The following is a 26,824-nucleotide window of genomic DNA, read 5'->3' as shown; positions in this document are numbered from 1 at the left end:
CAGGTCCTAGTCTCTCCCACCAAAGGAAACATCTTCCCAACATCCACTCTGTCCAGGCCTTGCAGTATTCTATAAGTTTCAGTTAGATTCCCCTCATCCTTCTCAACTCCATCGAGTATAGATCCAGAGTCCTTAAACATTCCTCATATGTTAAGCTGTTCATTCCTGGGACTATTCTCGTGAACCTCCTCTGAACATGGTCCAGGGCTAGGACATCCTTCCTAATGATATGGGGCCCAAAACTGTGCACAATACTCCAGATGTGGCCTGACCAGAGCCTTACAGATCCTCAGAAGTATATCTCTGCTTTTATATTCAAGTCCTCTCAAAATAACTGCCATTATTCCATGTGCCTTCCTAACTACTGACTCAACCTCCAAGTTTACCTTGAAAGAATCCTGGACTAGAACTCCAAGTCTCTTTGCACTTCAGACTCAAAATTTTCTCCCCATTTAGAAAAGAGTCCATGCCTCTGTTCTTCTGATCAATGTACATGACCTCACACTTTCCCACCTTGTACTCCATCTGCAACTTCTTGCCCACTCTCCTGACCTGTCCAAATCTTTCTGCAGCCTCCCTGCCTCCTCAATGCTACTTGTCCCTCTACCTAACTTCCTATTATCTGCAAACTTAGCCAGAATGCTCTCAGTTCCTTCATCTAGATTGTTAATGTGTAAAGTGAAAAGTTGTGGTCCCAACACTGAGTCTTGCGGAACACCGCTTGTCACCGGCTGTCATCCTGAGAAGGACACTTTTATCCCTACTCTCTACTTTCTGTCAGACAGCCAAGTTTCTATCCATGCTAGCACCTTGTCTCTGACACCATGGGCCCTTATCTTACCCAGCAGCCTCCTGTGTGGCACTTTGTCAAAGGCCTTCTTGAAGTCCAAGTAGAGAACATCCATTGGCTCTCCTTGGTCTAACCTGCTCGTTATTTCCTCAAAGAATTCTAGCAGATTTGTCAGGAGTGACTTCCCCTTGATGTAACCATACTGACTTTGCCCTATTTTACCACACACTTCCAAGGATTCAGAAATCTCATCCTTCACAATGGATTCCAGGATCTTACCCACAACTGAGCTTAGTCTAATCGGTCTGTGATTTTCTGTCTTTTGCCTTACTCCCTTTTTAAACAGGGATGTCATGTTAGCGATTTTCCAGTCCACTGGGACCCTTCCTGATTTTAATAATTCCTGAAAGATCACCGCTAACACCTCCAGTATCTCTCCAGTTATATCCCTTGGAACTCTGGGGTGTAGTCCATCTGGTCCAGGTGACTTATCCACTTCAGGCCATTCAGTTTATCTAGCACTGTCTCCTTGGTGATGGCCACCATACTCAGCTCTGCCCCCCCCCCCCCTTCACTCTTTTGAATTTTTGAGATATAACTCATGTCTTCCACCAGGAAGATTGACATGAAATATATTCAGTTCCTCAGCCATTTCCTTGTTCCCCACTACTATCTCTCCAGCGCCATTTTCCAGCTGCCTAATGCCCACTTTTGCCTCTCTTTTTCCCTTTATATTTCTGAAGAAACTCTACGGTCTATGGCGAATTTACCCTCATATTTAATCTTCTCCCTCATTTCTTTTTTTGTTTGCCCTCTGTTGGTCTTTGTAAGCTTCCCAATCCTCTGGTTTCCCACTGCCCTTCCCCACATTATATGCTTTCTCTTCTGTTTTGTGCTATCCCTGACTTCCCTGGTCAGCCATGGTTGCCTCATCCTCCTAGTACCTCGGGATGAATCCCTGCTCTGTCTCCTGAATTTCTCCCAGAAACTCCTGTCATTGCTGTTCTACTTTCTTTCCTTCAACATTCCTCTCCCAGTCAATTCTCCCTCATGCCTCTATAGTTGTCTTTATTCAGCTGTATAACCGTTCCCTCTGATTCGATCTTGTCCCTTTCAAATTGCAGAGGTAATTCAATGGTATTATAATCACTGCCTCCTCAGGGTTCCTTCACCTTAAGCTCCCTTATCAATCTGCCTCATTGCACAACACTAAATCCAGTATTGCCTGATCCTTAGTGGGCTCCACTACAAGCTGCTCCAAAACACCATTTCATAGACATTCCACAAATTCCTTTGTTGCAATCTGCTACCAACCTGATTTTCCTAGTCCACCTGCATATCGAAATCCCCCATGATCACTGTAACTTTGCCCTTCCTACACATCTTTTCTATCTCCTGGTGTGTCTTGCAACCCAGCTCCTGACTACTGTTTGAAGGCCTGTATATAACTCCAACTCTGGGTTTTTTAAAATCTTGTGTTTCCTGAATTCTACACCATCTGACCCTACTTTGTTTCTTACAATTGATTTCATTTCATTTCTTACTAATAAGATAACCCCAACCCCTCTGCCCACCTGCCTGTGTTTTCGATAGGATGCATAGCCTTGAATATTCAGCTCCCAGTCCTGATCCCCTTGTAGCCATGTCTCTGTGATGCCCACCACATCAGACCTGCCAATTCAGGGGGAGCTGGCAAATTACTTACACAGTTGGCTTAATTGTAGTAAGCAGACAGTAATAGTGGAAGGATGCTTGTCGGACTGGAGACCTGTGACTAATGGAGTGCCTCAGGGGTCAGTGCTGGGCCCATTGCTGAATGTTATTGACATCAATGATTTAGATGAGAATGTACGAAGCGTGATTAGTAAGTTTGGAGATGACACTAAAATAGTAGATAACGTAGACAGTGAGGAAGGTTATCAAAAATTGCAGCAGAATCTTGATCAGCTGGGGAAGTGGGGCCAATAAATGGCAAATGGAGTTTAATATAAGTAAGTGTGAGGTATCGTAGTTTGGAAAGTCAAATCAAGGTAGGAGTTTCATGGTGAATGGTAGGATCTTAAGGAGTATAGTGGAACAGAGGGACCTTGGAGTTCAGGTGCACAGTTCTCTGAAAATGGAGTCCCAGGTAGACAGGGCAGTGAATAAGGCTTTTGGCACACTGTCCTTTATCAGTCAGGGCAGTGAGTATAGAAGTTGGGAAGTTATGTTGCATTTATACAGGATGTTGGTGAGGCCGCACTTGGAGTATAATGTTCAGTTTTGGTCACCTTACTACAGGAAGGATGTTATAAAACTGGAATGAGTGTAGAAGAAATTTACAAGGATGTTGCCAGTACTCAAGTGATTGAGTTATTGGGAGAGGTTGGACAAGCTAGGACTTCTTTCTTTTGAGCTCAGGAGACTGAGAGGTGATCTAATAGAAGTGTATGTAATCATGAGAGGTTTGGATTGGCTGAATGCACTCAATCTTTTTCCCAAGGTTGGGAAATCAGGACTTGAGGGCATCATAGAACCCCGACCGTGTGGAAACAGGCTCAACAAGTCCGTACTGACCCTCCGAGGTTTAAGGTTAGAGGGGAAAGAATAAAAGGGAACTGATGGGCAAGTTTATTACACCGAGAATGGTACGCATATGGAATGAATTGCCAACGGAAGCAGTTTAGGTGGGTACATTAATAACATTTCAAAGGCATTTGAACAAATACATAGATAGGAAAGGTTTAGAAGGATATGGGCCAAGTACAGGGAAATGGGGTGAGCAAGGATGGACATTTTGGTCGGCATGGACCAGTTTGGGACAAAGGGCCAGTCTCCGTGCTGTGGGACACTATGACTCTAGTTTGTTTTGATTTAGTTGCAGGAATTTAATCCCAGTTTCAACGATCAGTATTCAATCAATCCAGAAAATGTAATCCATGGAGTCGCTTTCCTTTTTGATATGAACGCTGTGAGCAATATTCCTCAGGATAAGATGGAAGTGTTTCATAAACTCCAAACTCTTGTGGCAAAGAAATGTAAGTCTGCTTTGCTTTCTTATATGAAGCCTATATTGCCATTCAGTATGCTATTTAACATTAATATTGTTTCTGAATATCTCTTTTCAGATATTTACAGGATTGTGATTGGGACCAACTTTGACAAATTAGGGATACCAGAGAAATATTATGGTTACATATATGACTACAAGCTGCTACAGGAGAAGGTAATAGGACTGTTTTAGTTTGTAGCATCATGTGTATTGATGTAAATTTTGCAACTTAGTTCAGGGTGTAGGCATCACTGGGAGGATCTATATTTATTACCAACCATCAGTTGCCGAGGTGATGGTGAATTGATTTCTTTGAATCATCGAGTCATACAGCAGGGAAACAGATCCTTGGGTCAACCAGTCTATGTGGATCAGGTATCCAAAACTGAACTCATCCCATGTGTTTGGCTGATATCCCCTACCTTTACATCGATCCAAGTGTCTCGTAAATGTTGTAATTGTAATATCCTCCACCTCTTCCTCTGGCAGCTCACTTCAATACACTCACCACCTTCTGCCCCGCCAGTCCCTTTTAGATCTTTCACCTCTCACCTTAAATCTATGTCATCTTATTTTGAATTCCTCTGTCCTGCGAAAAAGACCTTTTCTATGCCCTCATGATTTTATGAGCAGTATTAAGGTCACCCTTAGCTTCCAAAACTCCAGGGAAAATAGTCCCAGCCTCTCTAGCCTTTCCTTATAACTCAAACCGTGCATTCCCCAAAATAGCCTTGTAAGCATTTTCTGAACCCTTTCTTCTTTAACTTTCTTCCTAGAGCACGGATACCAGAATTGTAGGTAATGTTCTAAAAATTGCCTCATCAATGTCGTGTTCAGCCACAACATAACCTCCCAACTCCTATACTCAATGCACTGACCAACGAAAGCAAACGTACCAAATGCCTTCTCCACTATCCTGTCTACCTGTGACTCCACTTTCAAGGAACTATACACCTGCACCCCTAGGTCCCTCTGTTCAACAACCCTCCTCCAGGCCATACCATTAACTGTGTAAGTCCTACTCTGGTTTGCTTTACCAAAATACAGCACCTCACATTTATCTAAATTAAACTCCATCTGCCCCTTCTTGGCCCATAGCCCCATTTAATCAGGATCTTGTTGCGCTCCTAGATATCATGCTTCACAGTCCACGATATCATCAATTTTGGTGTCATCCACAAATTTGCTAATCATGCCTCCTATATTCTCATCTAAATCGTTGATATAAATGACAGTGGACCCAACACCAATTCTTGCGGGACATTACTGGTCACAGACCTCCAGTCTGAATGACAACCCTTTTCCACCGCCCTCTGTCTTCTACTGTCAAGCCAATTTTCTATCCAATTGGCTAGCTCTCCCTAGATCCCATATGAACTAACCTTATTAACCAGTCTACCTTGCGGGACCTAGTTGAAGGTCTTACAAAAGTCCATGTTGACAATGTCTACTGCTCTGCCCTCATCTATCTCCTTGGTGACCTCTTCAAAAAATTCAGTCAAATTTGTGAGACATGATTTCCCATGCACAAAGCCATGCTGACTCTCCCTGATCAGTCTATGCATTTCCAAAAGCATGCAAATCCTATCTCTCAGAATTCCCTCCAACAACTTATCCATCACAGAAGTCAGGTTCACCTGTCTATGGTTCCCAGGCTTTTCCTTGCAGCCCTTATTAAATAATGACTCAACATTAGCCATCCTGCAGTCTTCCAGCTTCTCATCCGTGGCTGTCGATACAAATTTCTCTGCAAGGGACCCAGCAATCACTTCCCTAGCTCCCCAGAACATTCTGGAAGACATCTGATCAGGTCCTGGGGATTATCTACCTTTATGTGCTTTAAGACGTACAACACCTCCTCTTCTGTATATAGAACATAGAACATGGAAGAATACAGCGCAGTACAGGCCCTTCGGCCCTCGATGTTGCGCCGATCCAAGCCCACCTAACCTACACTAGCCCACTATCCTCCATATGCCTATCCAATGCCCGCTTAAATGCCCATAATGAGGGAGAGTCCACCACTGCTACTGGCAGGGCATTCCATGAACTCACGACTCGCTGAGTAAAGAACCTACCCCTAACATCTGTCCTATACCTACCCCCCCTTAATTTAAAGCTATGCCCCCTTGTAATAGCTGACTCCATACGTGGAAAAAGATTCTCACTGTCGACCCTATCTAAACCCCTAATCATCTTGTACACCTCTATCAAGTCACCCCTAAACCTTCTTTTCTCCAATGAAAACAACCCCAAGTGCCTCAGCCTTTCCTCATACGATCTTTCTACCATACCAGGCAACATCCTGGTAAACCTCCTCTGCACCCGTTCCAGTGCCTCCACATCCTTCCTATAGTATGGTGACCAAAACTGCACACAATACTCCAGATGCGGCCGCACCAGAGTCTTATACAACTGCAACATGACCTCAGTACTCCGGAACTCAATTCCTCTACCAATAAAAGCCAGTACGCCATATGCCTTCTTCACTGCACTATTTACCTGGGTGGCAACTTTCAGAGATCTGTGTACATGGACACCAAGATCCCTCTGCTCATCCACACTACCAAGTATCCGACCATTAGCCCAGTACCCCATCTTTTTATTACTCTTACCAAAGTGAATCGCCTCACACTTAGCTACATTGAACTCCATTTGCCACCTTTCTGCCCAGTTCTGCAGCTTATCTATATCCCGCTGTAACCTGCCATATCCTTCCTCACTGTCTACAACTCCTCCGACTTTCGTATCATCCGCAAACTTGCTCACCCAACCTTCTAACCCCTCCTCCAGGTCATTTATAAAAATGACAAACAGCAATGGTCCCAAAACAGATCCTTGCGGAACACCGCTAGTAACGGCACTCCAAGATGAACCTTTGCCATCAACTACTACCCTCTGTCTTCTTTCTTCCAGCCAGCCAACTCCTAATCCAAACCTCCAACTCACCCTCAATGCCATACCTCCGTATTTTTTGCAGTAGTCTACCATGGGGAACCTTATCAAACGCCTTATTAAAATCCATATACACCACATCTACCGCTTTCCCCTCGTCCACCTCCTTAGTCACCTTCTCAAAGAATTCAATAAGGTTTGTGAGGCACGACCTGCCCTTCACAAAACCATGCTGACTATCCTTGATCACATTATTCCTATCCAGATGTTCATAAATCCTATCCCTTACAATTGTCTCTAAGACTTTGCCCACAACAGAAGTGAGACTCACCAGCCTATAGTTACTAGGGTTATCCCTACTCCCCTTCTTGAACAAGGGAACCACATTTGCTACCCTCCAGTCTTCTGGCACTACTCCTGCAGACAACGAGGACATAAAAGTCAAGGCCAATGGCTCTGCAATCTCCTCCCTTGTGGACTCTTTCAAGACATCACTATTTATTTTCCCAATTTCTCTAGCTCCTGTGTCCTTCTCCTTAGTAAATTCTGAGGCAAAATATTCACTTAGTATCTCATCTATCACCTGTGATTCCACACATACACAAACTTCAGTGATGTAGTTGTGGGTATGTTCAGGTGATTTGGGACAGCTGGTCATGGTGTTTAGTGGCTAGTTGGATGCAGATTACTAGTTGTCTGCCTGTTTGTTTGTGCAGTCTTTGCATGAATCTTGTAAGCTACATTTGTCCTGCACATGATGGGTATTGAGTCTTATCAACACCATCCTCACAGGGATCAAATTTACAAGAGAGAGGAAACAAACAACTAACTTTCATTCCTGAATGTGATGATAGAAAGAACACAGAACAGGTGAATACACAACAAAGGTGGAGAGAAAAGCCACCTACATGTGCCAGATCCTGAATTACAACCAAACACATAAAAGAGAAGCTGCATCAGGATCTTGGTTAAAAGGGCTACTTCATATGGCGGCACTCCCGACCTGTGAAGAGAGGAAGAAGAACATCTCCACAAAGTCTTTACCAAGAACAGATATCCTGGCAACTTCATCCGCAGATGCCTGGCAAACAAACAATGGGACGAGGACATGCCATGACCCAACAGACTAACCACACTACCATATAAAAAATGTCTTAGAGCTAACAGCCAGATCTCTCTGACCACTGGGGTTCATGACAGCCCATTAACTAACAGCCATACTCAGATAAGTCACCAGAACAAAAGACCCAATATCCATCATGTGCAGGACAAACATGGTGTACAGGATTCCATGCAGGGACTGTATGAAACACTATATGGAACAAACAGGCAGACAGCTAGCAATCCGCATCTACAAACACCAATTAGCCACTAAAAGCCACGACCAGCTCTCCCTAGTAGCGATGCACACAGATGACAAGGACCACAAATTCGACTGGTAGTTATAGACCAGTGAGCCTTACTTCAGTTGTGGGTAAAGTGCTGGAAAGGATTAGAAGAGATAGGATTTATAATCATCTAGAAGGGAATAATTTGATTTGGGATAGTCAACACAGGTAGGTCGTGCCTTACAAACCTTATTGAGTTATTTGAGAAGCTGACTAAACAGGTGGATGAGGGTAAACCAGTTGATGTGGTATATATGGATTTCAGTAAGATGTTTGATAAGGTTCCCCATGGTAGGCTATTGCAGAAAATATGGAGGTATGGGTTCAAGGGTGATTTAGCAGTTTGGATCAGAAATTAGCTAGCTGAAAGAAGACAGATGGGAAATGGTCTTCCTGGACTTTATTTACTAGTGGTGTGCCACAGGGATCTATTTTGGGGCCACTGCTGTTTGTCATTTTTATAAATGGATGGGTTAGTAAATTTGCTGATGACACCAAGGTCGGTGGAGTTGTGGATAGTGCCAAAGGAAGTCACAGCTTATAGAGGGACATAGATAAGTTGCAGAGCTGGGCTGAGAGGTGGCAAGTGGGGTTTAATGCAGAAACATGTGATGATTCACTTTGGTAGGAGTAACAGGAATACAGAGCACTGGGCTAATGCTAAGATTCATGATATTGTAGATAAGCAGAGAAATCTTGGTGTCCAGGAACATAGATCCATGGAAGTTGCCACCCAGGGTGAGAGGGTTGTTAAGAAGGCATCTGGTGTGTTAGCTTTTATTAATAGAAGACTTGAGTTTCGGAGCCATGAGGACAAGTTGTAGCTGTGCAAAACTCTGCTGCGGCTGCACTTGGAATATTGTGTACAGTTCTGGTCATTGCATTATAGGAAGGATGTGAAAGCATTGGAAAGTGTTCAGAGGAGATTTACCAGAAATGTTGCCTGGTATGAAGGGAAGATCTTATGAGGAAAGGCTGAGGACTTGAGGCTGTTTTCGTTAGAAGAACGTGGAGAGGTGACTTAGTAGAGACATATAAGATGATCAGAGGATTATATAGGGTGGACAGTGAGACCCTTTTTCCTCAGATGGTGATGGCTAGCACAAGGGGACATAACTTTAAATTGAGGAGTGATAGATATAGGACAGATGTCAGAGGTAGTTTCTTTTCTCAGACAGTAACAAGGACATGGAACACCCTGCCTGCAATAGTAGTAGACTTGCCAACTTTAAGGGCTTTTAAATAGTCAGACGTAAGGATGAGATAATGCAATAGTGTAGGTTAGATGCGATTCAGACTGGTTTCACAGGGCAGCGCAACATCAAGGGCTGAAGTGCCTGGACTGCGCTGTTTTGTTGTACGTTCTAATGAAAAACACAACTTGCCCCTCCTCTCTTGCCTCCCTTTCAATCCTCCTCAAAACATGTATACCTCACAACATTGAGCTGCCAGTTCTATCCCTCCCTCAGGCATGGTTTGGAGTTGATATGATATCCCAGTCCTAAATTTGCACCAATTCCCTGTGTTCTTCTGCCTTACCTAGTTGAAAGTGGGGACTGCAGATGCTGGAGATCAGAGTCGAGAGTGTGTTGCTGAAAAAGCACAGCATGTCAGGCAGCATCCGAGGAGCAGGAGAATCGATGTTTCAGGCATAAGCCTTTCATCAGGAATAAGGCTTGTGGGGGGAGCTGAGAGATAAATGGGAGGGGGTGAGGTTGGGGGGAAGGTAGCTAGGAAAGTGATAGGTAGATGTAGGTGAGGGAGCAGGTGATAGGTCAGAGAGGGAGTGAAGTGGAGAGATGGGAAAGGTGATGGACAGGTCAGGAGGGTGGTGCCAAGTTGGAGGCTTGGGACTGGGATAATGTGGGGGGATGGGAAATGAGGAAGCTGTTGAAATCCACATTTATCCCACTTCCAGCAACACACACTCAACTTCTGCCTTACCTGTCAGGCCTCTAGCATTGAAATAAATGTTGTTTAATCCATCAATTTTACCTTATTTTCTCCCATGCTCTTGCCCACCTTGTCTATTAAGGGAAGCCCACCATGCTCCCCTTAACTACTGCACCAACCTCAATATTCTCTCTTTTCTCACTGCTGCTTTGGATCCCCCTTCCTGGCAGCTCAAGCAAATCTCCCTGCTGGGATATTGGTCCCTATGCAGTTCAAATGCAACCTGTCCTTCTTGTAAAAGTCACTTCTGCCCCAGAAGAGATCCCAATGATCCAAACATTTCACTCCCTGCTTCCTGTACCAGCTCCTCAGCCACACATTCATTGCCCTATCCTCCTGTTCCTGCTCTCACTATCATGTAGTAATTCAGGAATTACAATCCTGAGGGAGTGCAATAATGGCAGAGGTGCAGTCTGTGAAATGAGATGTTTAATTGAGGCTCTGCCTGCCTCTCCCTGACACTATTTGTAAAGAGCCTGGAGCAGTGGCCTGTGTTCCCTCCTCTATCAACAATGAAAAATCAATTTATCAAGTGATTCATTTAAGAGCTGTTTCTGTTCAAATATGTAACTGTCACATATTTGAACGGCTTTTTATAAAACACTTTTCACAACCTCAGGATGTGCCAAAGCATCTGACAGGCAAAAGCCTTTAGCCAATATTTAAATACAGAAAACACAGCAACCAATTAGATTAGATTAGATTTGATTAGATTAGATTAGATTACAGTGTGGAAACAGGCCCTTCGGCCCAACAAGTCCACACCGACCCGCCGAAGCGAAACCCACCCATACCCCTACACCCACCCCTTACCTAACACTACGGGCAATTTAGTATGGCCAATTCACCTAACCTGCACATCTTTGGACTGTGGGAGGAAACCGGAGCACCCGGAGGAAACCCACGCAGACACGGGGAGAACGTGCAAACTCCACACAGTCAGTCGCCTGAGTCGGGAATTGAACCCGGGTCTCTGGCGCTGCGAGGCAGCAGTGCTAACCACTGTGCCACCGTGCCGCCCACAATTGTGGACAGCAAAGAGATAAATGATAACTGGAGTGATAATAATCGTCAGATCGATGATCCAGATTATGTTAACATCTTACCGGTTTATAAAATTACTGTTTGAAACCTTTCTCTTTCTCCTTTTTCTCTTAGTTTGAAAAGCTGTCGGAATACACTGGGATTGACAAGAGGTCCATGTTTGCTATTACAAATACAAGCAAAGGTCAAAATCTAGACCAAACTAGATGTGTGCTCACTTTGTATGTATTGGAAAATATGGTCCAAACCATAGACAGATATTTGAAAAGTACAGAGTAATGCAATCATGAACAAATATACAGCATAGAAACATCTGATTGACATCCCAGCCTGCCAGAATAACATTTTAGTCCGTTCACACTCCTGCGCTTATCTAGCTTCCCCTTTAATGCAACTTTCTTCACCATTACCACTCTGAGCTACTGAGTTCCACATTCTCACCATTCTGTGGGAAAAGTAGTCAGACAAAGGTGGATTCCTGATTGGATTTATGGATAACTATCAAATATTGATTGCCTTCAACTTTGGTATCTGCACAAAGTAATTTTTCTTCATATCTACCATGTCAAATTCTGGTGGAATTTTCTGGACCTCTATCTCAGCTCACCCCTCTGCCTTCTCTGTTTCAGAGGGAGGAATCCCAGCCTGTCCATTCTAGCTATAGCCTCTACATTTTGAAATCTGACATCCAGTTCAGTGACAACACCACCATCAACCTACACTTTGGAAAATTGCTCAACTGTGTCTTTTTCACAAAAACAGGACAAATCCAATCGGATAAATTGTCAATGCATCGGCTTCTTAGCTTCAAGGATTTTGACAGGAACAGAAAAGCTGGAGGTGGCATGATAATTTGTCAGAATGAAGGGGTGGTTAATTCTCTTTTAGATGAACACAGCGGTAATGACAGATCTGAACGGAAGGAAACAAATCTGAGGATTTAGAACCCTCAATAATATTAGTCAACATAGGAGCCAGGAAGGGAAGGTGATGGTCAGCAGCTTTGTGAGATTAAAATTCAGACAGAAAGAGGTGGGTCCATGAACAAAATAAATATGGTGAGGTGAGGGGTACAAACAGATTATCAGCTTGGTCCAGGTGAAGTTGTCTTTATGGATTAGAAATAAGGAGAGAAAAAGCAGAGATAGCTTTTCTGGATAAGATATTTTTGAGAGTAATCCCCTCTAACTGGAATTTCCTCATTGTGTAAATAAGGTGATGCTAACAAAGACATTAAACGGTAACTTCAGACCAGTCTGTTGAATTGCATGATCCCAGCAGAGCAGATTTTTGTTGGAATGAGCAATGTACCGTTCAATGATGAGCCTGGCTGTATGTTGCTGTAACCTTTTCTTCTGCTTCAAATATGGTTGTACATCCAAATTAAACCGAGATCCACTTGCATTAACCTGTTCCTCCCCCGTGATTCCTCACTGACAGTCTTTTATTCCTGATCCATTCGTATATTTGCTGTCTTTTAGTTTCTTCCTTCACCTGTACATTAATTGAAATGTTGTATATCTATGTGAATGGGCTAACACCATTATCTTTCCTTCATAGCAGGCTTTCAGAAAATGTAGGGTAGGGCATTTCATTCTCTGTAACTGAAATGAGCAGAATAACCAACACAAAGAAACTTGTAAACAGTGGACTAAAATGATACACTCATCCAATGTTTTTCACTGTAATTTATTGCTTGCATTAAGCGTGTACCAAGATTGTAAGACACAGTAGGATCTGGAGCACCATATCATTACCAAGGATATCTTAATATTATTCAGTCAGCTGGAACAAATGAAAAACTTTTCACCAACTTCTAGTTGTTTTTCAACATGAGAGGAAAGTTGTAAACCAGTGAAGTTTTTTTGATATTTATATAACTCATGGGTATTTTGTATACCTCCAAGAATGAGAAAACCTGCTAATAGGCTGATTACATCATATTGCTGCAGATTTGTTTTTGCACTCTGAAGCTTTGGAACGTGTATTCAGCTGAGACAGAGTAGACATCTGATGGTTCCTCTGCATAGCCACCTGTTTCAGAACAGATTGGAAGGCTCAGTCACTAATGTTAGGATACAACCAGGGGAAACGTGCAACACTTCAACATCATTGGATAGGAAAGGAGGTAAGGCTGGAAAAGATTACCTCTGGAGCTTGATGTAGATGTTAGATTCGGTGGATTGGAGTTGAGGGAGACAGTGCACATGTACAAGACTGGGAATAGTTCGCAAGTGTGGGAGGGAGAAATCAGAGTTGATGGATACAGCCAGAACAATTGAACCCAGGGCTTGCATGAAGTGTTTAGTGTGAGAGAGGGATCACTGAAAAGTGGAAACGAGCAATCTTAGAGATGGAATTGGAGGTGGGACATGAGCTCAGCTCTAGGTCAAACAGCTGAATGATCTAAAGAGAGGAGAGTCTGTTGAGAGAATCCACAGTTTCTTCAGTGTAATTGGTCTCAACAGTAGAAACTGTTGAAGGGCTTATGACCGAAACGCTGACCCTCCTGCTCCTTGGATGCTGCCTAACTGGCTGTACTCTTCCAGCGCCATACTTTTTGACAGGAGAAACAAAAATGACTGGTGAGCTCAGCAGGATTTGTTGAGGACATTACACAAGCAGCAGAACATAATCAACTGTTTATAATCTGTAAGCACAGAATCCACTATCTCCAGGCAACATGACGATCACACTGAAGACTGACTGACCCTCACATCACAAGCCCCTCACACACTCACCAACTGAGTAAGCGACCCTCGTCCCTCATTCCTCTCGCAAACCCACCACTCCTAGCTGACTATCATACCTCCACCCCCTCACTGAGTGACCCTCACAACTCGATCCTCTCACTGAATGAGTGACCCTCACACCTCAATCCCTTCACTGAGTGAGTAACCCTCACACCTCAATCCTCTCACTGAGTGAGAGACCCTCTTACCTCGATCCCTTCACTGAATGAGAGACCCTCTCACCTCGAACCCCTCATTAAGCGAGTGACACTCTTACCTCAATCCCCTGACTGGGTGACTGACCCTCTCACCTCGATCGCCTCACTGAGTAACCCTCACACCTTGATCCCCTCACACCTCAATCCCTGACTGAATGACTGGCACTCACACCTGGATCCCCTCACTGAGTGAGAGACCCTCTCACCTTGGTCCCCTCACTGAGCAACTGACCCACACATCTCGATCTCCTCTCTGAGTGACCCACACATCTCGATCTCCTCTCTGAGTGAGTGATCCTCACACCTCAATCCCCTCACTGAGTGAAAGTGAGGTCTGCAGATGCTGGAGATCAGAGCTTAAAAATGTGTTGCTGGAAAAGCGCAGCAGGTCAGGCAGCATCAAAGGAGCAGGAGAATCGACGTTTTGGAATCCTGAAGAAGGGCTTATGCCCGAAACATTGATTCTCCTGTTCCTTTGATGCTGCCTGACCTGCTGCGCTTTTCCAGCAACACATTTGTAAGCAACACATTTGTAAGCCCCACAGTGAGTGAGCGAGTGACCCTCGGACCTTGATCCCCTCACTGAGTGACTGACCCTCTCACCTTGATCGCCTTACTGAGTGAGTGACCCTCACATCTCGATCCTCTCACTGAGTAAGTGACCCATACATCTCGATCTCCTCACTGAGTGATCCTCACACCTCGATCCCCTTACTGAGTGAGTGGTCCTCACATCTCGATCCCCTCACTGAGTGAGTGGCCCTCACATCTCGATGTCCTCACTGAGTGACCCTCACACCTCGATCACCTCACTGAGTGAGTGACCCTCACATCTCAATCTCCTCACTAAGTGAGTGACCCTCACACCTTGATCCCATCACTGAGTGAGTGACACTCGGACCTTGATCCCCTTATTGAGTGATTGACCCTCACATCTCGATACCCTCACTGAGTGATCCTCACACCTCGATCCCCTCATTGAGTGAGTGACCCTCACACCTTGATCCCATCACTGAGTGAGTGACACTCGGACCTTGATCCCCTCACTGAGTGACTGACCCTCATATCTCGATCCCCTCGCTGAGTGAGCGAGCAACCATCACACCTTGATCCCCTCACTGATTGAGTGACTGACCTTCACACCTTGATCTCCTCACTGAGAGAGAGACCCTCTCACCTCGATCCCCTCACTGAGAGAGAGACCCTCTCACCTCAGTCCCCTCACTGAGTGATCCTCACACCTGGAATCCCCTCACTGAGTGAGAGACCTTCTAACCTCGGTCCCCTCACTGAGTGAGTGACCCTCACACCTCGATCCCCTCACTGAGTGAGTGACCCTCACATCTCGATCCCCTCACTGAGTGAGTAACCCTCACATCTCGATCCCTCAACTGAGTGATCCTCACACCTGGAATCCCCTCACTGAGTGAGAGACCTTCTCACCTCGGTCCCCTCACTGAGTGAGAGACCTTCTCACCTCGGTCCCCTCACTGAGTGAGAGACCCTCGGTCCCCTCATTGAGTGACCCTCATACTGAAATCCCCTGACTGAGTGACTGACCTCTCACCTCGATTCCTTCACTGAGTGAGTGACCCTCACAAGTTGATCCTCTCACTGAGTGTCTGAACTTCACATCACGATCCCCACACTGAGTGACTGACCCTCACACCATGATCCTCTCACCTCAGTCCCCTGACTGAGGGACTGACCCTCACACCTTGAGTGCCTCATTGAGTGAGTAACCCTCATATCTCAATCCCCTCACTGAGTGAGTGACACTCACATCTCAATCTCCTCACTGAGTGAGTGACCCTCACACCTCAATCCCCTCACTGAGTGAGTGACCCTCACATCTCGATCTCCTCACTGAGTGAGTGACCCTCACACCTCGATCCCCTCACTGAGTGAGTGACTCTCACACCTCGATCCCCTCACTGAGTGAGTGACCCTCACACCTTGATCCCCTCACTGAGTGACTGGCCCACACATCTCGATCCCCTCACTGAGTGAGCGAGGGACCCTCGGGCCTTGATCCCATCACTGAGTGACTGACCCTCACATCTTGAACCCTCAATGAGTGAGCAAGTAACCCTCACACCTCAATCCCCTGACTGAGTGACTGGCACTCACACCTCGATCCCCTCACTGAGTGACTGACCCTCACACCTCGATCCCCTCACTGAGTGAGCGAGTGACCCTAACACTTCAATCCCCTAACTGAATGAGAGAGTGACCCTCAGACCTTGATCCCCTCATTGAATAACTGACCCTCACATCTCAATCCCCTCATTGAGTGATCCTCACACCTCAATCCCCTCCCTGAGTGAGTGACCCTCACATCTTGATCTCCTCACTGAGTGAGAGACCTTCTCACCTCAATCCCCTGACTGAGGGATTGACCCTCTCACCTTGAGTGCCTCAGTGAGTAAGTAACCCTCACATCTCGATCCCCTCACTGAGTGATCCTCACACCTTGATCCCCTCACTGAGTGAGCGTGTGACCCACACACCTCAATCCCCTAACTGAATGAGTGACCCTCAGACTTTGAAACTCTCATCGAGTAAATGACCCACACAGCTTCATCTCCTCACTCAGTGACCCTCACACCTCGATCCCCTCACTGAGTGAGTGACCCTCTCACCTCGATCCCCTCATTGAGTGAGAGACCATCTCACCTTGATCCCCTCACTGAGTGACCCTCACACCTCGATCCCCTCACTGAGTGAGAGACCATCTCACCTTGATCCCCTCACTGAGTGACCCTCACACCTTGATCCCCTCACTGAGTGACTGACCCTCACACCTCGATCCCCTCATTGCGTGAGAGACCCTCTCACCTCGATCCCCTCACTGAGTGAGAGACTCTCTCACCTTGATCCCCTCACTGAGTGACTGACCCTCTCACCTCGATCCCCTCATTGAGTGAGAGACCATCTCACCTTGAACCCCTCACTGAGTGAGAGACTCTCTCACCTCGATCCCCTCACTGAGTGACTGACCCTCACACCTCGATCCCCTCATTGAGTGAGAGACCATCTCACCTTGATCCCCTCACTGAGTGAGTGACCCTCACACCTCGATCCCCTCACTGAGTGAGAGACCATCTCACCTTGATCCCCTCACTGAGTGAGTGACCCTCACACCTCGATCCCCTCACTGAGTGAGTGACCCTCACACCTCGATCCCCTCACTGAGTGAGAGACCATCTCACCTCGATCCCCTCACTGAGTGAGAGACTCTCTCACCTTGATCCCCTCACTGAGTGACTGACCCTCTCACCTCGATCCCCTCACTGAGTGACTGACCCTCTCACCTCGATCCCCTCATTGAGTGAGAGACCATCTCACCTTGATCCCCTCACTGAGTGAGTGACCCTCACACCTCGATCCCCTCATTGAGTGAGAGACCATCTCATCTTGATCCCCTCACTGAGTGAGTGACCCTCACACCTCGATCCCCTCACTGAGTGAGTGGCCCTCACACCTCGATCCCCTCACTGAGTGACTGACCCTCTCACCTCGATCCCCTCACTGAGTGAGAGACCCTCTGACCTTGATCCCCTCACTGAGTGACTGACCCTCTCACCTCGATCCCCTCATTGAGTGAGAGACCATCTCACCTTGATCCCCTCACTGAGTGAGTGACCCTCACACCTCGATCCCCTCACTGAGTGACTGACCCTCTCACCTCGATCCCCTCACTGAGTGAGAGACCCTCTCACCTTGATCCCCTCACTGAGTGAATGACCCTCGGACTTTGATCCCCTCACTGAGTAAGAAAACCTCTCACCTCGATCCCCTCACTGAGTGACATTCACACCTCGATCTCCTCCCTGAGTAACTGACCCTCACACCTCGATTCCCTCACTGAATGAATAACTGACCCTCTCACCTTGATCCCCTCACTGAGTGACCCTCACACCTCAATCCCCTCACTGAGTGACTGACCCTCTCACCTCGATCCCCTCACTGAGTGAGAGACCCTCTCACCTTGATCCCCTCACTGAGTGAATGACCCTCAGACTTTGATCCCCTCACTGAGTGAGAAAACCTCTCACCTCGATCCCCTCACTGAGTGACATTCACACCTCGATCTCCTCCCTGAGTAACTGACCCTCACACCTCGATTCCCTCACTGAGTGAATAACTGACCCTCTCACCTTGATCCCCTCACTGAGTGAGTGACCCTCACAACTCGATCTCCTCACTGAGTGAGTGACCCTCACACCTCGATCCCCTCACTGAGTGAGTAACCCTCACATCTTGATCCCCTCACTGAGTGAGTGACCCTTACGCCTCGACCCCTCGCTGAGTGAGAGACCCTCTCACCTCGATCCCCTCACTGAGTGAGTGACCCTCATATCTCAATACCCTCCCTGAGTGACTGACCCTTATACTTCGATCGCCTCACTGAGTGAGTAACCCTCACATCTCAATCCCTTCATTGAGTAACCCTCACATCTCGATCCTCTCACTGAGTAACTGACGCACACATCTCGATCTCCTCACTCAGTGATCCTCACACCTCAATCCCCTCACTGAGTGAGTGACCCTCACACCTCAATCCCTCACTGAGTGAGTGATCCTCACAGCTGGATCCCCTCACTGAGTGAACGCGTGACCCACACACCTCAATCTCTTAACTGAATGAATGACCCTCAGACCTTGATCCTCTCATCGAGTAACTGACGCACACATCTCGATCTCCTCACTCAGTGATCCTCACACCTCAATCCCCTCACTGAGTGAGTGACCCTCACACCTTGATCCCCTTACTGAGTGAGTTACTGGTTGACTGTCGCCCTTTACATCCAGCACCTCAGATGCCTATCCAGAGCGTGACTTTATTTGAGATGGAAATCAGAGGCTGGTTTCACTTTGCATCCTGAGCAAGCCTGAGTAACATAGGGTTATGGCTCAGTATGATTGTGATGTTGATATTATTGGCTTCTAGCTACCTAACTTGATAGTATGAACTCCTTGTTTGTTATTCATTTCCCAACACATGTGTAGATCCTACGTGACACACTCTGGACGTTCAGCAGCAGTGCACTTGTATCCAACCACAATCTGTAATCTCATGGCCCAACATATCCTCTTTCAACGATTACCATCAAGCTGAGGAATCAATCTTTATTCGATAAAAAAGGCATGTCAAGACTAGAATCAAATATAACAGCAAAAAGAAGGGACTAATAATGTGCAAAGAGACAGGATTAATCACCTCATATTAAATCGGAGTCGTATAGCACGGAAACAGACCCTTCGGCCCAACTCGTCTATGCCAACCAGCTTTCTGAAACTGAACTAATCCCACCTGCCTATGCTTGGCCCATATCCCTCTAAACCCTTTGTGGGATTATGTTCAGGTATTGACTGGGATCAATGAGTGGTGAAAATAGCCTCTTTATTCAGCAATCACAGCACAGTTTGAGACGGCAATAGAATCGCAAAATACAGTTCTTTATACACAGTTCTTACATATATTAAAATTCAGTTCTATTGTACATAAAGATTGAAGGGCCTCTGTCCTGGAAGAGGGGAGATGGATTCAAACATGTGCTAAGTGCTGGCTGTTACTGCTGCTGCGAGCCATGATGTGGAGGTGCCAGTGTTGGACTGGGGTGTACAAAGTTAAAAATCACACATCACCAGGTTATAGTCCAATAGGTTTATTTGGAAGCATTAGCTTTCAGAGCGTTGCTCCTTTGTCAGGTAAATGGCCTTCAGTCGAGTAATATGCTCTGCTTGTTGGATGTGGGAATTTAGGGAGAGTTTACGTGTTACTGAGGATTACAACTGCAACAAATGCTATTGGTTGCGAATCCTATCAGATCAAATTGATCGGCTGGAACGTCAGTTAGAGTCAATGAGGAATTTACAAGAGCAAGGGGATCTGATGTATGGCAGTTTTAGGAAGGGAGAATAACTGCATATACAGTCACATAGGTGGGTTAACCATAAGAAAGATAAGAGAGATAGGCAGGTAGTGCAGGAGTTCTGTGGCTATCCCCATTTCAAACAAGTTTGCTGTTTTGGAAAATGTAGGGGGTGATGGATTCTCAGGGGAATGTAGCACAAACAGTTTCGGGCTCTAATGGAATGAGGGGTACATCGAGTTCCAAGTGATCCAGGATACAGATGCTACAGGAAGGATAGAAAGGGAGGTAAGAGAGGAGGCGGAGTGGTGCTTTTGATAAGGGAGAGCATTACAGCTGTGCTGAGGGAGGATATTCCCAGAAATATATCCAGGGAAAGTATTTGGGTGGAAACAAGAAATAGGAAAGGGATGATCACTTTATTGGGATTTTATTATAGACCCCTAATAGTCAGTGGGAAACAATTGTAAGGAGAAACAAACTTGTAAGGAGATCTCTATTATCTGTAAGAACAACAGGGTGGTTACGGTAGGGGATTTTAACTTTCCAAACATAGACTGGGACTGCCAGAGTGTTAAGAGTTTAAATGGAGAGGAATTTGTTAAGTGTGTACAAGAAAATGCTTTGATACAGTATGTGGATGTAACTACCAGAGAAGGTGCAAAACTTAATCTAATCTTGGGAAATAATTATTTGGAGACGCCAGTAATGGACTGGGGTGTACAATGTTAATAATCGCACAACACCAGGTCATAGCCCAACAGATTTATTTGGAAGCATCTGACCTGATGAAGGAGCAGTGCTCTGAAAGCTAGTGCTTCCAAATAAGCCTGTTCGACTAGAACCTGGCATTGTGTGATTTTTAACTTGGGAAATATGGCAGGGCAGGTGAGTGAGGTCTCCGTGGAAGAACACTTTGGGGCCAGAGACCATAATTCTATTCGTTTTAAAATAATAATGGAAAAGGATAGACCAGATCTAAAAGTTGAAGTTCTAAATTGGAGGAAGGCTAATTTTCATAGTATTAGGCAAGAACTTTCTTGCTGACTGGGGGCAGATGTTCGCAGGAAAAGAGAGGCTAGAAAATGGGAAGCCTTCAGAAATGAGATAATGAGAGTCCAGAGAAAGTACATTCCTGTCAGGGTGAAAGGAAGGCTAGTAGGTATAGGGAATGCTGGATGAATAGAGAAATTCAGAGTTTGGTTAAGAAAAAGAAGGAAGCATATGTCAGGTACAGACAGGAGAGATCGAGTGAATCCTTAGAAGAGTATAAAGACAGTAGGAGTATACTTAAGAGGGAAATCAAGAGGGCAAAAAGGGGACGTGAGATAGCTTTGGCAAATAGAATTTAAGAGAATCCAAAGGGTTTTTACAAATTCATTAAAGACAAAAGGGTAACTAGGGAGAGAATAGAGCCACTCAAAGATCAGCAAGGTGGCCTTTGTGTGGAGCCGCAGGAGATGAGAGAAATACGAAATGAGTATTTTGCATCAGTGTTTACTGTGGAAAAGGACATGGAAGACATAGACTGTAGGGAAATAGATAGTGACATCTTGCAAAATGTCCATATTACAGAGGAGGAAGCGCTGGATGCTTGAGCTGCATAAAGGGGGATAAATCCCCAGGACTTGATCAGGTGTACCCTAGAACTCTGTGGGAAATTAGGAAAGTGATTGCTGGGCCCCTTGCTGAGATATTTAGAACATAGAACATAGAACAATACAGCGCAGAACAGGCCCTTCGGCCCTCGATGTTGCACCAACCTGTGAACGATTCGCAGCTCGGCCCTCTACACTATCCCAAAATCATCCATACACTTATCTAAGGATTATTTAAATCTCCCTAATGTGGCTGAGTTGACTACATTACCAGGTAGGGCATTCCACGTCCTTACCACTCTCTGCATAAAGGACCTGCCTCTGACATCTGTCTTCAATCTATCACCCCTCAATTTGTAGTTATGCCCCCTCGTACACGCTGACGTCATCATCCGAGGAAAAAGTCTTTCACTGTCTACCCTATCTAATCCTCTGGTCATCTTGTATGTCTCTATCAAATCCCCTGTTAGCCTTCTTCTTTCCAATGAGAACAGACCCAAGTCTCTCAGCCTTTCCTCATAAGACCGTCGCTCCAGACCAGGCAACATCCTGGTAAATCTCCTCTGCTCCTTTTCCAATGCTTCCACATCCTTCCCGAAACATGGCAACCAGAACTGTACACAGTATTCCAAGTATGGCCGAACCAGCGTTTTGTATAGTTGCCGCATGATATTGCGGCTCTGGAACTCTAACCCTCGACCAATGAAACCTAACACACCATATGCCTTCTTAACAGCACTATCCACCTGGGTGGCAACTTTCAGGGATCTACGTACATGGACTCCAAGATCCCTCTGCACATCCACAATACCAAGAATCTTTCCATTGACCCAGTACTCTGCCTTCCTGTTATTCTTCCCAAAGTGCACCACCTCACATTTAGCTGCATTGAACTCCATTTGCCACCTCTCAGCCCAATTCTGCAGTTTATCCAAGTCCCCCTGCAACCTGTTACATTCTTTCAAACTGTCCACTACTCCACCGACTTTAGTGTCGTCTGCAAATTTACTAATCCATCCACCTATGCCTGCATCTAAGTCATTTATAAAAATGACAAACAGCAGTGGTCCCAAAACAGATCCTTGTGGCACACCACTAGTAACCAGACTCCAGGCTGAATATTTTTCATCAACCAACACTCACTGCCTTCTTTCAGAAAGTCAGTTTCTAATCCAAACTGCTAAATCACCCTCAATTCCATGCCTCTGCATTTTCTCCAACAGCCTACCATGTAGAACCTTATCAAAGGCTTTTCTGAAGTCCACGTCAACTGCCCTATCCTCATCTACATGCTTGGTCACCTTCTCAAAAAACTCAATGAGGTTTGTGAGACATGACCTGCCCTTGATGAAACCATGTTAACTATCTGAAATCAAGTATGTAGGCCAAACCAGATAAGGATGGCAGTTTCCTTCCCTAAAGAACATGAGTGAACCAGATGGGTTTTTCCTGACAATCAACAATGGTTTCATGGTCATCTTTGGACTTTTAATTCCAGATTTTCTTTTCACAAATTCCGGTTCTATTACTTGACATCCTAAAGTAAGGACAGATTGGATTTAATCAGTATTCTTTGCCAATAAAGTATAGCCCATGAGGTGGCAGCACTCACAAAACTAAACTTCTTAATGCACTTATTTTTACATACAATGGTATGATAACACCAGAGATTATTCTCATCTTTAACTGCCTTTGAGATGGCAGTAACTTGCCTTCTTGAATACAACTTGATGGCTTGCTATGATATTTCAGGAGGCAGTTAAGAGCAACCCTATTGTCGTGGGTCTTCAGTCATATCAACCTCATTTAAGAATGCAGCCTACCTCCATGGCACTGGCCTTGTGCAATCTTATACTCAACAGTGGCAGAAGTGCTCACTGGTGCTGAAACCTTATGTTGCTCCTGCTATAAGTGTCATATTTGGATCATCAATAGTCACAGGTGAGGTGCCGGAAAACTGGAGGTTGGCTAACGTGTTTAAGAAGGGTGGTAAGGACAAGCCAGGGAACTATAGACCGGTGAGCCTGACCTCAGTGGTGGGCAAGTTGTTGGAGGGGATCCTGAGGGACAGGATGTATTTGGAAAGGCAAGGACTGATTCAGGATAGTCAACATGGCTTTGTGTGTGGGAAATCATGTCTCACGAACTTGATTGAATTTTTTGAAGAAGTAACAAAGAGAATTGATGAGGGAAGAGCGGTAGATGTGATCTATGTGGACTTCAGTAAGGCGTTCAACAAGATTCCCCATGGGAGACTGGTTAGCAACTTCAGGAATACAGGGAAAACCAGCAATTTGGATACAGAACTGGCTCAAAGGTAGAAGACAAGGGGTGGTGGTGGAGGGTTGTTTTTCAGACTGGAGGCCTGTGACCAGTGGAGTGCCACAAGGATCGGTGCTGGGTCTTCTACTTTTTGTCATTTACATAAATGATTTGGATGCAAGCATAAGAGGTATAGTTAATAAGTTTGCAGATGACACCAAAATTGGAGATGTATTGGACAGCAAAGAAGGTTACCTCAGATTACAACAGGATCTTGATCAGATGGGCCAATGGGCTGAGGAGTGGTAGATGGAGTTTAATTTAGATAAATTCCCTCAACACAAAGGAAATGGAGATCAGGGAAACATCCACACAGGGAGAAACAAAGAGAATTATGCAATGTGAATAAATACCTTTGAGCCACTTGAGAGCATTTTGAAGGTCTTTGACTTCACGAGATACATTATGGACAAACAGAATGCACAGAGCTCCTTCACAGTTGGAAATGCCTAGTTTTTTTTCTGGATAATGTCACATACGTTTCCTTGACCAAAACATTCCACTGTTATAAAACAACACATATTGAATTATTCAAAATTACACACAAATGATATTTCCTTACAACATTATTTTTAGAGACTGTTAGAGCACGGTAGAATTTGTTAAGTTTAATTTCCTTCATCAGAAACCTACATATTCTTGTAGGATCAACAGTTTAATCTGAGAGATAAAGAATCACAGACAGATCGAAAGTGTAGGCCTGGGACAAATGGGAGTGGTTTATACTGGGATAGCAAACTGCACAGGAACAGAGGAGAACAGCATCGGACAGTTATATTTACACAGTAAAACATCCCGAAGTACCTGACAGAAGCATTAGCAAATCCAACATCTAAACAACGTGATAAAGCAAGAAGAAAGGTTTGCGTTGACACAGCACCGTCCACAACCATTGTGACAGCCAATGAGGAAGTTGTGAATTGCAGTCACTGGTGTAAGGTAATATTCCGCACAGCAAGATAGAGTCATAGAGTCCTACAGCATGGAGTCAGGCCCTTCGGCCTATGCCAACCAAAACGTCCATCTGTGCTAACCCCATTTCCCTGCATATGGCCCATATCCTTCGAATCCTTTCCTATCCATGTATTTGTTCAAATGCCTTTTCAATGTTATTAATGTACCCGCCTCAACCATTTCCGCTGGCAGCTCATTCCATATGCGTACCACTCTCCGTGTAAAAAAGTTGTCCCTCAGGTTCCCTTTTATTTTTTGCCCTCTAACCTTAAACTGATGCTCTTTAGTCCCCGATTCCCTAACCCTGGGGAAAAGACTGAGTGCATTCACTCTATCCATGCCTCTCATGATCTTATACACCTCTGTAAGGTCACCCCTCAGTCTCCTACACTCTAAAGAAAGTAGTCTTTCAAAGTTTGTGCGAAGATTTGTAGCTCGGGTGCTCGTTGTTGTGGTTCTGTTCGCCGAGCTGGAAGTTTCAGCTCGGCGAACAGAACCACAACAAAAGTAGTCTTTGTCCAACCTCTCCCTACAACTCAGACCATTGAGTACTGGCAACATCCTTGTAAATTTACACTCTTTCCAGTTTAATAACATCCTTCTTTTAGCAAAATGACCAAAACTGAAGACAATACACCAAGTGCAGCCTCACCAATGTCCTGTACAACTGCAACATAACTTCCCAACTTCGATACCCAATGCCCTGACTGATGAAGGCCAGTGTGCCGCCAGCCTTCTTCACTGCCCTGTCTACCTGGGACTCCACTTTCAGAGAAGCATGAACCTGAACTCCAAGGTCCCTTTGGCCCACAAAACTCCTGCATTGATTTGACCTATTTTAGTGTAATCTACAAACTTATTAATCATCCCCCCTCAAGATTCCTGAAGAAGGGCTTTTGCCCGAAACGTCGATTCTCCTGCTCCTTTGATGCTGCCTGACCTGCTGCGCTTTTCCAGCAACACATTTTTAAACTTATTAATCATGCCTTGTACGTTCTTATCCAAATCATTGATCTCGATAACAAACAGCAGTGTGCCCAGTACCGAACCCTGAGGCACTCCACTGGTCACAGGCCTCCAGTCTGAAAAACAACCCTCCACCACCACCCCTTGTCTTCTACCTTTGAGCCAGTTCTGTATCCAAATTGCTAGTTCTCCCCGTATTCCTAAAGTTGCTAACCAGTCTTCCATGGGGAATTTTGTCGAACGCCTTACTGAAGTCCATTCCAACAAGCATCCTTCCGCTATTACCCTCTGCTTCCTACCTTCAAGCCAATTGTGTATCCAGTTTAGAAGCTCCCCCTGGATTCCATGCAATCTAACTTTTTGGAGCAACCTACCATGCGGAATCTTACCAAAGACCTTACCAAAATCCATACATACTACGTCCACCGTCCTGCCTTCATCCATCTTATGAGTCACTTCATCAAAGAACTTTCACAAATTTGTGAGGCATGATCTCCCATGCACAAAGCTATGCTGACTACTCCTAATCAGACTCTGCCTTTCCTAATCCATGTGTATCTTATGTCTCAGAATCTTCTCAAATACCTTACCCACCACATGTTAAGCTTACTGGTCTATAGTTCCCAGGTTTTTCTTTGCAGCCCTTCCTGAATAAGGTGGTTCATGTCATATCAATCATGTAGGTTGCTGTGTGCTGGATGGTGTTGAGCTTTATGAGTGTTATTGGAGCTGCAACCATCCAGAAAAGTAGGGAGCATTCCATCATACTATGGACTTGAGCACTGTAAGATGGTGGGCAGGCTTTGGGAGTTAGGAGGAGAGTTACTTGCTGCAGGATATCTTGCCTCTGACCTATTTATATAGCCAGTCCAGCTGAATTTCAGCCAATGCTAATACCAGAATGTTGATAGGACGGGATTCAGAAATGATAGCACTAGTGAATGTCCAGGGACAATGGTTAGACTCTCTCCTGTTGGAGATGACAATTGTTTAGATTTATGCAACATGAGCACTACTTGTCATTTATGTAAAGACAATATATTTTTATTTATTA

At 45.2% G+C, this 26,824-nt stretch overlaps 1 protein-coding gene across 1 annotated transcript in view; it reads left to right on the top strand.

The window, feature by feature from the left end:
• LOC148139368 (interferon-induced protein 44-like) overlaps positions 1-12,769 on the top strand; it is a 36,777-nt gene extending 24,008 nt beyond the window's left edge. Inside the window, exons 5-7 of the mRNA XM_087980734.1 lie at positions 3,648-3,807; positions 3,898-3,995; positions 11,216-12,769. Coding sequence (XP_087836860.1) covers positions 3,648-3,807; positions 3,898-3,995; positions 11,216-11,380 — 423 coding nt within the window. The 3' untranslated portion in view covers positions 11,381-12,769. The remainder of the gene's footprint in view (positions 1-3,647; positions 3,808-3,897; positions 3,996-11,215) is intronic.
• The last annotated feature ends 14,055 nt before the right edge of the window (positions 12,770-26,824 follow it).

This window comes from Chiloscyllium plagiosum, unplaced genomic scaffold, assembly GCF_037043375.1.
Source record: "Chiloscyllium plagiosum isolate Xiang-an unplaced genomic scaffold, Cpla_swu_hap1 HiC_scaffold_38, whole genome shotgun sequence".
NCBI classification, from domain to species: domain Eukaryota; kingdom Metazoa; phylum Chordata; class Chondrichthyes; order Orectolobiformes; family Hemiscylliidae; genus Chiloscyllium; species Chiloscyllium plagiosum.
Note: the sequence above shows the minus strand (reverse complement) of the source record. Positions and strands in the feature narration are given on the sequence as shown.